Source organism: Tachypleus tridentatus, chromosome 1 (genome assembly GCF_004210375.1).
Source record: "Tachypleus tridentatus isolate NWPU-2018 chromosome 1, ASM421037v1, whole genome shotgun sequence".
In the NCBI taxonomy this organism is placed as follows: domain Eukaryota; kingdom Metazoa; phylum Arthropoda; class Merostomata; order Xiphosura; family Limulidae; genus Tachypleus; species Tachypleus tridentatus.
In genome coordinates this window covers 12661532-12676582 of record NC_134825.1, presented here as the reverse complement: position 1 = coordinate 12676582, position 15051 = coordinate 12661532, and the positions used below count along the sequence as shown (strand labels likewise).

The 15051-nt window shown below is 33.3% G+C and overlaps 1 protein-coding gene across 1 annotated transcript in view; it reads left to right on the top strand.

The window, feature by feature from the left end:
- Positions 1–11533: 11533 nt before the first annotated feature.
- Positions 11534–15051, top strand: part of LOC143241049 (proton myo-inositol cotransporter-like) — a 269876-nt gene continuing 266358 nt past the window's right edge. The window contains exon 1 of the mRNA XM_076484560.1: positions 11534–12112. Within this exon, the coding sequence (XP_076340675.1) occupies positions 11719–12112 (394 nt within the window). The 5' untranslated portion in view covers positions 11534–11718. The remainder of the gene's footprint in view (positions 12113–15051) is intronic.

Sequence of the window (15051 nt, the reverse complement as noted above, 5' to 3'; positions counted from 1 at the left end):
TACTCAATATAACTAAGACAATTGTGAATATATTGATCGCAAACAAAATGTTTCCTTGAAATTAATGCTGTATGGTGCACAGCATATTCTAAGTTTCACTAAGCACAGTAGTGCTTTGTGCACAGGAATGTACAGACACTAGGGTGCTTATAAATAACTATTAAAGTTGAGTTACGTCTATAATTGGCCCCCGGTGGCTCAGCGGTATGTCTGCGGACTTACAACGCTAAAAACCGGGTTTCGATACCAGAGATGGGCAGAGCACAGATAGCCCCTTGTGTAGCTTTGTGCTTAATTCAAAAACAACAACATCTTTATTTGAGGAGCAAATTGCCATTATCGAGTGTTTCACACCTTGTATAAGAGTGAAAGACTTGTCAAGAAACTTATTTCTATAGGTGTGAGGGATAAGTTAACTAATTGGATAAAAAAGTGGTTTCGTGGAAGAAAGTAGAGGGTTGTTATAAATGGTGTTCAGTCAAAGTGGGTTAATGTTTTAAGTGGTGTACTTCGGGGCTCAGTCTTAGGACAGCTGCTCTCTTTGATATTCATTAATGACATAGATGAGGGAATGGTCAATAAAGTATTTAAAGGTCTTAGGTGTTGCTGGCTGTGAAGAGGATGCTTCTGATTTAGAAAATGATTTGGTATTTAGTGAGTTTGGCAAATAAATGGCAGATAAATTTTAATTATGATATTAAGATATTGCATGAGGAATATCATAATTAGAAATAAAAGCATAATTTCAATGGGAATAACCTTAACAATGTCATGAAAGAAAGGGAACTTGGTGTAATGTTAATCAGTTTCTTAACTATCCATTTTCGCAGTGTGCTGTTGCTAGTGGTAGGATAAGTAAGAAATACATTCATTTGTTGGAAAGGTTTAATGGTATCTGGGTGTGAGGGGTTATCATATGAGGAGAGAATAAGATCCGTAAAATTGACTTATCTTGAAAATCGAAGAGTTGAAGGAGATCTGACTGAAGTGTTCAAAATTGTAAAAGGTTTGAATGTTTCTGAATTCACCACAAAGATACAGAGGACTATTTGAGCTAGCCGTCCCTAAGTTAGCAGTGTAAGATTAGAGGTAAGACAGCTAGTCATCAACACCCACTGCCACTTTGGGCTACTCTTTTATCAACGAATAGTAGGATTCACCGTCACATTATATCGCCTTCACAGCTGAAAGGGCGAGCATTTTCGATGTGACTGGGATTCAAACCTGCGACTTTCAGATTACAAATCGAGTGTTTTAGCCATCTGGCCATGCCGGACCTAAGATTCTAGAAGGAATTGATCATGTTTATGCATCAACATTTCGTACTTAACAGAGGGAATTATAGAAATAGGAAACGCAAATATAAATTCAGGCAAGGTAGAAGTCATCTTCAGGTAAAACCATTATATTTTTCAAATAGGATGGTCGGCCTATGGAATGGGTTTTCTTCAGATAATGTACAAATAGTAAATTTAGAGAATTTAAAGTAAAGCGTGATAGATATATCAATGATAAGGACTTTAATTTTATTCAATATTTTCAGTTTGGCTTAGAGGATAAGACAGCCAAGATGGACCAGCAGGCCCCATGTTGTCCCTACACATTATGTTAATATTATTCTGTTTTCCTACCACATATATTTTTATGGGGAAAATAATAAAAAAGCAAAATTACTATTTAGTTACAAGTTCACTCTTTAAGAATATATTATTTGAACGTTTTATAAACATCATTTTTATTTCTGGACGCTAGATGGAAGCACAAGCTGTTCTTATATAACGATCGTTTGTGACTTCATTGGAGAAATATTTTACAAAATAATTTTAGTGAAAATAAATATATATTTTACATACGTTTTAATGAATATTAATACTGATAGAGTTACGTAAATTAAAATCAAAGTAAAAGGATGAAGTGTGTTAAAACAGCAAAATTAATTATATTAGTTTGTTATAACCAAAAATAACCTGAAACAAAAATAAAAAAAGCTGCACTAATTGAAAGGATCCCAGAGTACAAGCTATAATATGGGATATAAAATGTAGTCTATGTTTCGGATGCGATTACAGAATCAGGAAATATGATGTGGTGGGATATACCAACTGACAGTTTTAAGCTCTTTTCGCCAGTCGCACATAAATAAGTAAAATAAAGTAAAGGAATAGCAACAGAAATTAGAAGTAAAGTGAAAGATATAGAAATTAGGAAGGCGAGTTGTTGGAGCTCAAGCCCACAACATCTGACATCCATGTGGCAGTTGTGGGAAGGTGACTGCTCTCGAAAGTAAAGAAGAAGAAAAAATTATTTGAAAAATGAAAATAAGAATCATAAAATAAAACAGACAAGAAAAATTAAAATAAAGTACTACCATGTGAGGGTAAGTAAGTTAAATAAACTTGCCTTTTGAAGTTAGCATTCCAGCCCCCATTACGGTATCCCAGTAAACGAATTATACTAGTATGAAGGATCTAATTCAGTTGCACCCAGTAGCTTAGCGGTATGTCTGCGGACTTCCATCACTAACAGCCGGGTTTCGTTACACGTGGTGGGCAGAGTACGGATAACCCATTGTGTAGCTTTGTGCTTAATTCAAAACACCAACCAATTCAGTTATCATTTAATTTATTTAAGCTTATAATAAACTTTATCTAAAACCATAAAAATATATATTAAATTTCTGTATTTACAATAATTATATATTTTTCAATAAACAGGTGTTTAAACAAGTAATGGGAATTCCAATGAGAGCTAACTATTGTACTTGTATCGCAAATTTATATCTTTACTTTTTGAGAATAGATTTATTAAAAACTAAATATATCCACATATGTTTTATTCAACTTACTTACAGGTGCATAGATGATTTAATTAGTATAAACAATCCTGAAATAAATAATGTTATTAACACTATTTATCCAGTAGAAGTGAAAATTGAATATTTTTCAGTATCTAATACAAAAGCACATTATTTATGTATAGAAATTAACACAGGATATCAGTGAAAATATTTTTGATAAAATATTTTGCCTTTTTAGTATATAGTTTATCCTCTTTTAATACTAATATACCATAAACTTCAGTTATAAGCATTATAACTTCAGAATTGCTCAGATATCGTAAAATTTGTAGTAAATTACAATATTTTATCAGTAATATTAATAGTTAATGGATTTAATAAAGAAACTTCAAATAAAATTATTAAACTATTTTGTGTCAAATATAAGAATGTATTAAATAAATATCAAGAAATAAAAATTAAAGAAATATTACTATAAATTATAATAACTATTTTTAGTTGTGAACAAGGCCATTTCTCAACTTGGCACTACTTTACGCGGATGTACACCTTTACCGTACGTACATAAAGGCTTGTTTAGAGCATGATAGTAACAGTATACTTAACGGGTGGTGGTTGGGAGTTATACTAATTGATTTAGATAAGTTTATTTAACTTGCTTACCCACCAATGATAGTACCTTATTTTTATTTTTCAATTAATTTTTATCTTTATTTTTTACTTTGGAGAGCAGTCACCTTCCCGCAACTGTCTGCAGGCAGTGAAGGGTGATATAGATGTGCGACGTTGTGGGCTTGAGCACCCACATCTCGTGCTCTTAATTACTATTTCTATATCTATTATTTTTTATTTCTCTTGGTATTTATTTTATTTCTTTATGTGAGACTGGCAAATGGAGGTTAAGATTGATAGATGGTGTATCTTTATCACAGTGTGGGTCCTACTTCTGCAAGTACCTCCAAAACCCAGTGTACATTTTACACCCCACATTATAGCTTGTAACCTGGGATCCTTTTAATTATTTTTAATTTTGTTTAGACTTTTTTATTATGACAAACTAATATACATATAAAAATAATCAAAATTTAATATTTAAGCTATGAGTTAGATGAAGTATTTTTGTGATGTCTGAGTTTAAAAATAATAGTTTCTTAATTATCTAAACAATACATTTTCTTTCGTGGTTATTGAGTAAAATTTATCAGTTTTGTGTGTATGTATGGTGGAGATTTCTATGATGTCCTTTCTATTAATCAACATAATCCTTGGATGTGGTGGAGTCGATTGTATGCACGTACAGTGAGTTAGGTTGAAGTTGGAAGGAATGGGTTTCTTTACATCAGTCCAGGGCACTTGTACCATTCTGGAGGAACCATTCCAGTTTCACTGACCTAAAGTGCAATCAACAATTAGAGACGTTGAAAAAAACTGATATGATGTTAGCAGTATATATTACCATCGAATTATTATGGCTCGATTTGAATTTCGCGCAACGCTACACGAGGGGTATTTGCACTAGCAATTCCTAATTTAGCAATGAAAGACTAGAAGAAAGGCAGAAACTCATCACCACCCATAGCTAACTATTGGGTTACTCTTTTAACAACGGATAGTGGGATTGACCATCACTTTATAACGCTCCCACGTATGTTTAATTGGATGGGAATTCAAACCGCTGACCTTCATATTGCAAGCCAAACACTCTAATCACCTGGTCTTGCTGGGTCTCATTGAATTATAAAAATAAAATAAATGGTCACTTATGAACCTATTTCAATGAAATTGTTTAAAAAAAAGAAAGGATAAAAGTAAAAAAATCTTGGAAAATTTAAGTATGATGCAGGTATTACAATACCAGAAAGTAGAAAAACAATGTGCTTACAAATACACAAAACCGAAAAAATGCCTCTATGTAAGTAGCCAGTTGGTACTGGCTCAACACAAGCTTATGATCATTGACAACTGTAAGACTGTATAGTGCTATTCGGTTTAAATACTTTTATTCAAACTTGTATTCATGCAATTGAAAGGAATTCAGAAATTAGTTTTACATAGAAGTTATTCTTGGAAAGATTTGGCGACTTGTGTAGTGATTTTTTATTTTCGAGGTATGATGACCACAATGAACAGTGACATTTTGGTTTGGTGTATCAAAGTTTACAACTGGAAGTCCTGGTTACGTTACATCATACAGGTCAGATATGACCGTGTAGTTTCAGTAACACTACTTAACTTACTACTATCTGCATAATATGGACATTTGGAATTGCCAGTTCACTGATTATACACTCCATATATTCTTTATGGCAATAGCTAAAGTTGACCATATACAAAAAATAGACAACTTGGGTAAAATTATGTCACGACCCATTTTCATACTTCCAAGTATAACTTGAACATGAAACTGAAACCTTCATGGAACATCCATTCAACTTTCTTCGATGTTATGTAACCTACATAATCAGGAAGCTTGTGTTGTATTCTTCTGCTTTTCTACCAACTGAACAAAGATACGGTACCAACATTACAATGATGTATAGCTATCCATAACACACAACCTTTACCTTTTAGTAAAACACTAATTTGGATTTTTTATAGACATAACCAATATCATTGATAAATCATACATGCAATAACAATAGCTTGAAAAGAAACAATGTAGTCTGTGTTGGATTCTATATGACTTGTTTAACATTGTTATTGTCGTTAAACAACTTTAGGAAAGCTAAGTGGTTTCTGAAAGGAACAACACAATGAACCCCACACCAACAGCTTACCTTCTGAGTGATGACTTAGAAACCATATGTATCTAAACCTTAACGGGTTCGTGAAAGGTTAATCCGAATATTATTTTAAAACAATCACTTATTTAAAACATGTTAAAAGCATCTTTCTGTACAGCTTTCGTTAAGTCAAAAACAATGCATAACATAGCATTGTATACCACCACAGTTGTATATATGCGGACTTGTACTTCTAAAAACCGGAGCAGAGCAAAGATAGCCCTTTTGTAACTTTGTACATCATAACAAAACAAATAAACGTAACATTGTAGAGTATTCACACTGTGTGATTCTTGTTATTTTCTATTAAAAATAATCTAAGTAGATATGAAAGATAATTTATATCAAAACATGTTCTCTGTATGAAAAGTAAAGTAAAAGAATCACTAATCCTACCTTTTAAGTTCTCAGGTTATAATTAATTTTTAATGCGACATAACACATATTTGTATTATTCGACTCTTTCCTAATTCGGCCCAACATGGTCAAGTGGTTAGAGCGCTCTGCTCGTAATCTGAGGATCACGGGTTCGAATCCCGTAACGTCAAGCATGCTCGTTCCTTGGTAAAAGAGTAACCCAATACTTGGCGGTGGGTGGTGATGACAAGATGCTTTCCCCTCTAGTCTTACACGGTTAAATTATGGCAGACAGTCCTCGTGCAGCTTTGCGCGAAATTCAAAACAAATGAAACCAAACATTTCCTGACTTTGAGTGTTATGGTTCAAAAGGCTTTTAATAATTACCTGGAAACGTTTTAGAATGTCGCCATCCTTGATTGTCTTTCCAGTATGCTTAATAAAGTTTCATGTCATGCAAAAAAAAATCTACCTTATTTGCAGACGTTAAACACTATAATAGAAACAATTCACCCACGCAAAAAACAGAAAGCAAACTATGCTATGAAACAGAATTTAAGTAAGTTAACATTCTTTCTTAGCTTAGAGTAAACGATAACTCGTTGAACCACCATTTTTCTACTCCGTAAAATGAAATTTAATTCAGTTCTAATCCATGTGTTCCTATATTAACATTGAATATCTGATTAGTATATAAACTCCATGTTTTATTGACCAAATACTTTGTCTAGTTGTCAGTAAATTAACTCTTAACACACTGTTTGAGTTCAGGTCTGTAGTGATTATTATCATCTCACAAACAATGATGTACAAAATCAATCAATCCAACATTATCATGTTTATTAGAGTAGTACCACATTGGGCTTGCTACTTGATCATCGTGGAAAATTAAACCTCGAATTTCAGCGTTGTAAGTCCGTTGACTTATTACTGTCCTACCAGGGGACCTTTTTCAGCTATATTTGGTTGAGAGTGGCTCTGTAGGCGGTGGGTGTTGATAAGTGTTTGCATTCTCTCTGGTTAGTAGCTCATAATTAAAGATGGGTGTAACTCAAGCATGTTTCATGAAACACGCCTACTTGAACTGCAAATATTAATATACTTTTTGACCACTTTATCCTGTCTCTAATCTAATATCGGATTGAATTAATAATTAAGAAACACATAATGAGATGCTAAAATACACCATTCATTGGTGAGTGTGATATGCAGTTGGTTCATCAGATATTGTTAAGGATAAGTGGTATACGTTTTTCTCCAAGACGCTCAATCGGATTAAGATAAGGTGACTGTGCTAGCAAAAGGTCACTGAAAGCGTTGCATTTATTCAGATAATCGAGAACGTTGTATTTCTTTAGATAATCGATAGCGTTGTATTTCTTTAGATCACTGAAAGCGTTGTATTTCTTTAGATTACTGAAAGCGTTGTATTTCTTTCGATAGCTGAAAGCGTTGCATTTCTTTAGATAATCGATAGCGTCGTATTTCTTTAGACTACAGAAACCGTTGTATTTCTTTAGATTACTGAAAGCGTTGTATTTCTTTCGATAGCTGAAAGCGTTGCATTTCTTTAGATAATCGATAGCGTCGTATTTCTTTAATTCATAGAAAGCGTTGTATTTCTTTAGATCGCCGAAAGCGTTGCATTTCTTTAAATAATCGATAGCGTCGTATTTCTTTAGATCACAGAAAGCGTTGTATTTCTTTAGATTACTGAAAGCGTTGTATTTCTTTAGATTGCTGAAAGCGTTGCATTTCTTTAGATAATCGATAGCGTCGTATTTCTTTAGATTACTAAAAGCGTTGTATTTCTTTATATCGCTGAAAGCGTTGCATTTCTTTAGATACCTGAAAACGTTGTATTTTGTTAGATCACTAGAAGAACCATTATCAACGTTTTAGTGGCGAGCCCGAACAGCACCAACGTTCACCTACACCAAAATATTTTCCAGCATAGTCACAACAACAATTTTACTTCATGTTTACACTCTAGGATCAGTACGGAAAATGGTTCCATTCATCTGCTCTTCAATTTTTGTAATGTTTTTAAAAGTATGTTTGTAGACAGTCATATTTTGTGGCTGTTAGAGAAATCTGAAAACTGAGACGCGTATGTTGTATTGTACATGCCTTACCGGTCTTTTTTTCAGTTAGCACTAATCACAATTGAAGGCACGATTTATGGTAACAACATCATAAAAGACAAGAATAATATCATTTTATTTTGGACGTCAGATAATTTATTGTACTTATATATGATCTTGCAGATAAACTATTATATGATTAAAACAGTTTCACCAATCATGTGGCTGATCACAAAAACGATCAATTTGCCGTGTTCCAATAACTGGAATGTTCAAGCAATGAATGTCCTAATAAAGTAGTCCATCAATAAGTTAAAGTGTGGCAACTGCATATCAGGTTTGACATTCTAACCTCTTATAAATACCTATACTTTCAGTTAATAAACACGATGAAATCATTTTTAAGTAACCTTTTATTTATTATTAGGGCCCAGCTTGGCTTAGTGATTAGGGCGCTAGATTCGCAGTCTGAAGGTTGCGGTATCAAATCTTCATTTCACCAAACGTGTTAGCACTTCCAGTCGTAGAAGTGTTATAATGTGACGGCCAATTCCACTCTTCGTTAGTAAAAGATTGGCCTAAGAGTTGGCAGTGGGTGGTGATGACTAGCTGCCTTCTCTCTTGTCTTACACTGCTAAATTAACGATGACTAGTGCAGATAGCCCTTGTGTAGCTTTGCGTGAAATCCAAAAACAGACAGAAAATCTACAATTAGATGTTGGTCCTCCTATGGAGTTTCTTGTGAACTAAAGGGTGTAATGCAAAACTACAATTGAGTGCCTGCAATATTTTATATCATTACAATTAAATAAGCAAGTGGTGTATTTTAACATGAGACCAAATACTTACTTGTTTGGCTTCGTTATGTTTAAATTTGTTTATAAAAATATCAGGTCGTATATTTCGAGGCTTGCGAATCCGTTTTAGTAAAGTGTGGTTTCTCTACAAACGTCTCTTCGATGTCTTCAAACAAATTAAGACTCTTCAGCTGCACTTACTTAACATTAAATTAATCATTGTACATTTTCAGCGGTGTTCTGATTTGAAAGAGCAAGTTACAAGTTTCTTATAAAAATATTATGTAATTTTTAATAGTGATTCAGAAAGAATATAATTTATTGAAAGCACCAAGAACAAGAAACGAAATTTGTGTTCGTATGTTTTCATCAACAAATCAATTCAGGATTTACAAATGTTGATAAAATCGTTACTAAAACAAAAGTGTCATGAAAGAAACATGAGATACAGAATGACAATTGTACTGAAGCACATTTCAGATAAGGCGTTTTTAGAACAAGTTTTAAGCTGATATCGTGTTGCTATGGTAACAAATGCGAACTGGTTAAACAGTTTGGGTTTATTGAGACACGTTTTGTCTAAGGAGTTATTGGTTTGATTGTTTGTTTGGAATTAAGCACAAAGGAATATCTGTGCTCTGCTCTGTCCACCACTGGCATCGAATCTCGGTTTCCAGCGGTGTGAGTCCGTAGACATACCATTATGCCACAGGGGGACGGTGTCACTGGACTATGCTTTGAATGAAACGTTATTACTGAAAAGAGTTATGACTGACGCATTACTGAAAAATATTTTTACTGAGGAATTATTAAAACAACTTTTGTTTAAGGCTTTCTTATAAGTAGTTGTTACTGGAAGTTCCGCTGAGTACACGAAATACATTTTCATGAGAGAGTTGAAATGAAAAGCAAAACAACGTATGTGAAAATAATAAGAAATTGCTGGTTATTGGACATGCGGGTTAGGAACTGAAACTGGGATCGTAAGAGTAAAACAAAGTGGAAACTAAAATAAAGTTGCGAATATCCTGATATTTTATACACGAAGTGAACTTTAATGTTTTATAACAATTATGATAAATAATTTTCACATTTTGTTTGGAATCGAAAAACAGTTATTTAATTTTCTATAATTGGAATGTGTATCTACTTAACCAATTCCCTTAACCATAAATTTCATGTTAAAGTGTTTTTCTTATAGCAAAGCCAGACCCGGCATGACCAAGCGTGTTAAGTCGTTCGATTCGTAATTCAAGGGCCGCGGGTTCGAATCGTGGTCGCACCAAACATGCTCGCCCTCCCAGCCGTGGGGGCGTTATAATGTGACGGTCAATCCCACTATTCGTTGTTAGAAGAAGTAGCCCAAGAGTTGGCGGTGGGTGGTGATTACTAGCTGCCTTCCCTCTAGCCTTACACTGCTAAAATAGGAACGGCTAGCGTAGATAACCCTCTAGTAACTTTGCGCGAAATTAAAAAAAAAAAATTTATAGTAAAGCTACATTAGGCTATCTACTGAGTTTACCGAGGGGAATCGAACCCTTAATTTTAATGTTATAAATATATAAACTTACCGCTGTACCAGTGGAGGGGATTTAATATTAAATAAAAAAATACTACCAGAAGACATCAGTCGTTTGTCATTCCAAATACCAAGAATTTCAAAGCATGTTATGAGATGCATCGAAACTATTATCCATATAATTTTTTAAAACTAGTTTACTAATTTGGATTATTAGAATATTTTAATTTTATGAACTATTAATATGAGATAATTGTAATTTTGGCTTATCAACAACTGAGAAATAATTTCGAGACTTCATTGTTTAAACAAATTAGATGAATTTTCCTTACACGAATCGTTTGAAAACAAGAGATTCGAATTCTAAAAATGTGATTATTAGATAACATTATTTATAAAAATATTTCTACATTTGAATGAATGTGTATCTAAATAAACAAACAGATGCACAAACAAAATTAGCAAATCATTGCAAGTTGAATAATTCAATTGAATTAATTGCACTGGAAAGTGATCGAAAATCGATTATTGTATTTTTTATTAGCGTCATTATGATTAATAAACTCAGAAATCTCAACACTTAATAATAAGTGTAGTCCCCCAAGTGGTAGAGCGGTATGTCTGTGGACTCACCTCGCTAGAAACCGGGTTTCGATACCCGTGGCGAGCAGAGCACAGATAGTCCCATGTGTAGCTTTGTGCTGATTTCTAAACAAACAATAACGTTAAATATGACTGGTTCTACTATTCAAGCTCTTACAGTTATTTAATATTGATTAATATTCATATTTTAAATAAATGTTTAAGACTCAGAAGGGTTTGGTAAATCGCATGACATTAAAACTTAACTTTGTTTTCTGTTTAAACACTGTTAATTTCAATTCAAACGTCATGTGGAGAAATCAACCCCAAAACATTACAGTTTTACGTTTCGTCTTCTTAAGAGTGTGAATTGTGACTTGAATACCTTTGTTTCTTTAGAGTGAAAAACGAAATAAAATATATTATATGCTATTCGTTAAAACTGGAAATAATACATTCGACATTAAAAAAATATTTGACGTAGATATATCCTACTCTTTTTCTTATGTATGTATAGTTTTATTGACATAATTCGCGAAATGGGCACAGAGGACGCTGTGTTCCATTACTGTTGATAACTGTCAGAAGGAAAGCAGACGCGCTTGTTGAAAGAATCGAATTCTCACGTTCTGATTTTAACGTGGAAGGTTAGAGTTGCTAACGTTACTAATATTAGCATATAACTGTAAAAAAAAACTACAAAATTATTTTACTTAATCATAATAAGTGAGTTACTCCTCTAAAAAAAACAGCTTAGAGATATATTCGACTTTAATAAACACAATTAACGAAGCTGAAGATGTCTTCAGAGTTTTTAAACGACGTAGAAGGTCAGAGACTTGTGCTGGACCGGGCCATGTCTAAACCGCCACGGCTTTTGTACACAATAACTTTAATGTCAGCAGTTGGTGGATTTACATTTGGGTATGATACTGGAATTATTTTAGGAGCAATGCCATTTCTACGAGAGTATTTTGAGCTCAGTTATATATGGGAAGAATTCGTTATCAGTATCCCTATAGGAACAGCCTGGGCATTTTCTCTTGTTGCTGGTGTATTAGCAGACCTATTCGGTCGTAAACCAGTAATAATAATGTCCAGTTTTGTGTTTACAGTAGGTGCCGTCCTCATGGGTACATCTGTTGACAAGGAAATGATTCTCGGAGGTCGACTTCTAGCGGGAGCAGCTTTAGGTAAGACGAGAATTGTGCTAATAATATGTAAGTAAACTGGTTTATTACCTGTAAATACGAATGCAGTTCTCCTGTAAGTAAATCTGTTGATTACTAGTTGTCAGGATTGTATATAGATGTTGACTGTGCTTATTTTGCAGTAGGTGTCTGTGACTTGTTTGCGATAAATTTCAACAATAAACGGACAGCACACAATATACTTGTTTTAAAATAATATATATTAAAAACTGTTGTATCTAAATTATATGTTTAAAAGCGGCTGGTTTGGGTAGAAAAAGCACTAGTAGAGGACGTTTCGACGTTCTTCGGTCATCGTAAGGCTCACAAAGAAAGAAAGGGTTACTGACCGGTAACTGACCACATGTTTGAAGGCGATTGTGTAATTGAGTGTGGGAATGTAGAGGGCGTGCTTAGATGTTGAAGTTACTTATTAATATAGGTATAAAGGTGTTCCTTTGTATTGGTATATTTTGGGCTTGAGTTGTTGTATAAGTAAGGCTTCTTTAATTTTGCGTTTGTTTACGTTTGTTTCTTTATTTAGTATTTGAGTGTTTTCTATGGTTATGTTGTGTTTATTTGACTTGCAGTGTTCGAAAACGTGTGAAGGTGACTTTTTATGTTCTTTGAATCTGGTTTCCATTTTTCTACTTGTTTCTCCAATATAGAAGTTGTGGCAGTTATCACATTGTATTTTATAACTAATGTTGATGTGGTGTTTGTCAGTGTAGTTTTTACATAGTATAGACCTCAGTTTTGTGCCTGCCTTTTGAATAAATTTGGTATTAACTGAAATGTCATATTTTGTTACTAGTTTTTGCCAAATGTTGGTTATTTTTCTGCTGATGTCGGGAATGTATGGTATGCAGCAGTATATGGTTTTGTGATTTTTTGATTCGTGAGATATATTTACTTTTGTTGGTTGATTCTGCTTTCTGACTAGGTGTGTGCGTATAATGTTTTATACGATTTGTGGGGGGAAACTTGTTGAATTTTATCTGGTGAGCATAGTTTTATGCCTGTGTTTATTTGATTTCTTTGTATGTTGAGTTTTTGTTTTGTTTCATGTGCTGAGTCCCAATGTATAGTCCAGTGTGGGTGATTTTTCGGTTTATTGCTGTTTTAAATTGTGTATCGGTTCTTATAATTTTGAGATTGAGAAATGAAATTGATTGCTTTCTTCCTGTTAACATGTGAAGTTAATGTTGGGATGTATAGAGTTAATGTGATTAAACAAATTAAGTGTGTGTTATGTAGATGTGAGTACCGCAATCGTGTCGTCCACATATCTGTACCAGTATAGTGGTGGATGTAATGTTGTGTTAATTGCTTGTGTTTCAACTTGTGTCATAAAAATATTGGTTAGATCTAGTGATACTGGGTTGCCCATGCTTAGGTTATTTGTTTGTATATGGTTGTGGTTGTTGAACATGAAGTTTGTCTTCATCGTGGTGAATTCTATGAGGGTTGCTAATTGATTGCTGGGGGTATTTATTTATGGGTTAGGGTCTCGGACATAGAGTTCTAAGGCTATCTTACAGGCTTCAGTGGTTGGAACTTCTGTAAAGAGGGATATAACATCAAAACTGGCCATTAAGACTTTATGATTAAGTTGATTTAGATTAGACTTGAAATTAAAAGAGTTTTTTGATGAATGAGCTGGCTGATGTTACATATTTGGAGAATTTCCATGCTACGTATTTAACAAGATTGTAATTGAACGATTCATATGTGGACATTATTGGTTGTAATGGACAATCTGGTTTATGAGGTTTGGTGATGCCGTTTATTTGTAGTGTGCGTGAGTCGGTTTTGTGTAGGTAGGAATAAAGTGTTTGTGAAATTGTGTTGGCTTTTTTCATTTTTAGTAGTATTTTGTTTAGTTGCATTTCGTGTGTCTTTGTTGGATTTGTATGTATTGGTTTTTTTTTGTTTGTGTCTGATAGAATGGTTGTCATTTTTGGATGTATTTATTCATGTTCATTATGAATATATCATTTCTTTTATCTGCTTTTAGAATTTTTATATTTTTGTCTTGTTTTAGGTTTTTTAAGGAATTAATGGCTCTTTTTGTAAGGTTGTTTCTTAGCTTTCTGTTTTGTGAAATTATATTGATGGCTTTTCAAGAAAATTATTTGAAAAAAATGTTTAAGATGTTGTTTTTAGGTGTTTCTGGAAAATATAAATTTTTAATTTTTTCTGGGAAGTTTGGCTGTTGGATATCAATAAAATTATCTGAGTTGTCTTCTTTCTGTTGGTTGTTTTTGGTTGTTTTCTTGTTTTTGTTTTCTGTAGAAAGTATCACAAGTCTCCTGGCTAGATCTTCTAAACATGTTTTGATTTCTATGGTTGGAATGTACCTAGGTGCTATTGTAAAGTTGAGTCCTTTGTTAAGTAGATGTATCACGTCTGTGTTTAATTGTCGGTCGGATCTGTTAATTATGAGTTAATTATGGTTTGTTGTGTTGTCTTTTCTGTTGTTTACATCTTAGTTTTTCTAGTTTTTTGTTGTGGCAGATCTTTTTGTCTCTGTCATTCCTAGTATTGATTTGGTTTATGCTTTGTTGTATAAGTCCGTAACTCTCTGGTTTAATGCAACATGCTAGTTGATGGTCTAGGTTCATTTTTTGTTTTTGTAAGTCATGTAGTTCTTTGTATTTCGTGTTCAACATGGTTTTAAGTAGTTTTTTCTGTAAATTTTGGATAATGTTTATGCATTGATTAAAATGTTTTGATAGTTTTACCTTTACAAAGTTAGGGTTAGTTGTTCCTTTCTGCATTGTTGAATGAAATATATGTCATTTCTTCTGTTGATAATTCTTTAGTTTAAGTTTCTTAGTTTTTTTACGAAAGTATGAGCGTGTACTGTTAACAGTGGTGTAAGGTATGTTAGTTCAGACTTAATGTTTACATAGATAACTACAAATACATGAAGAAAACAC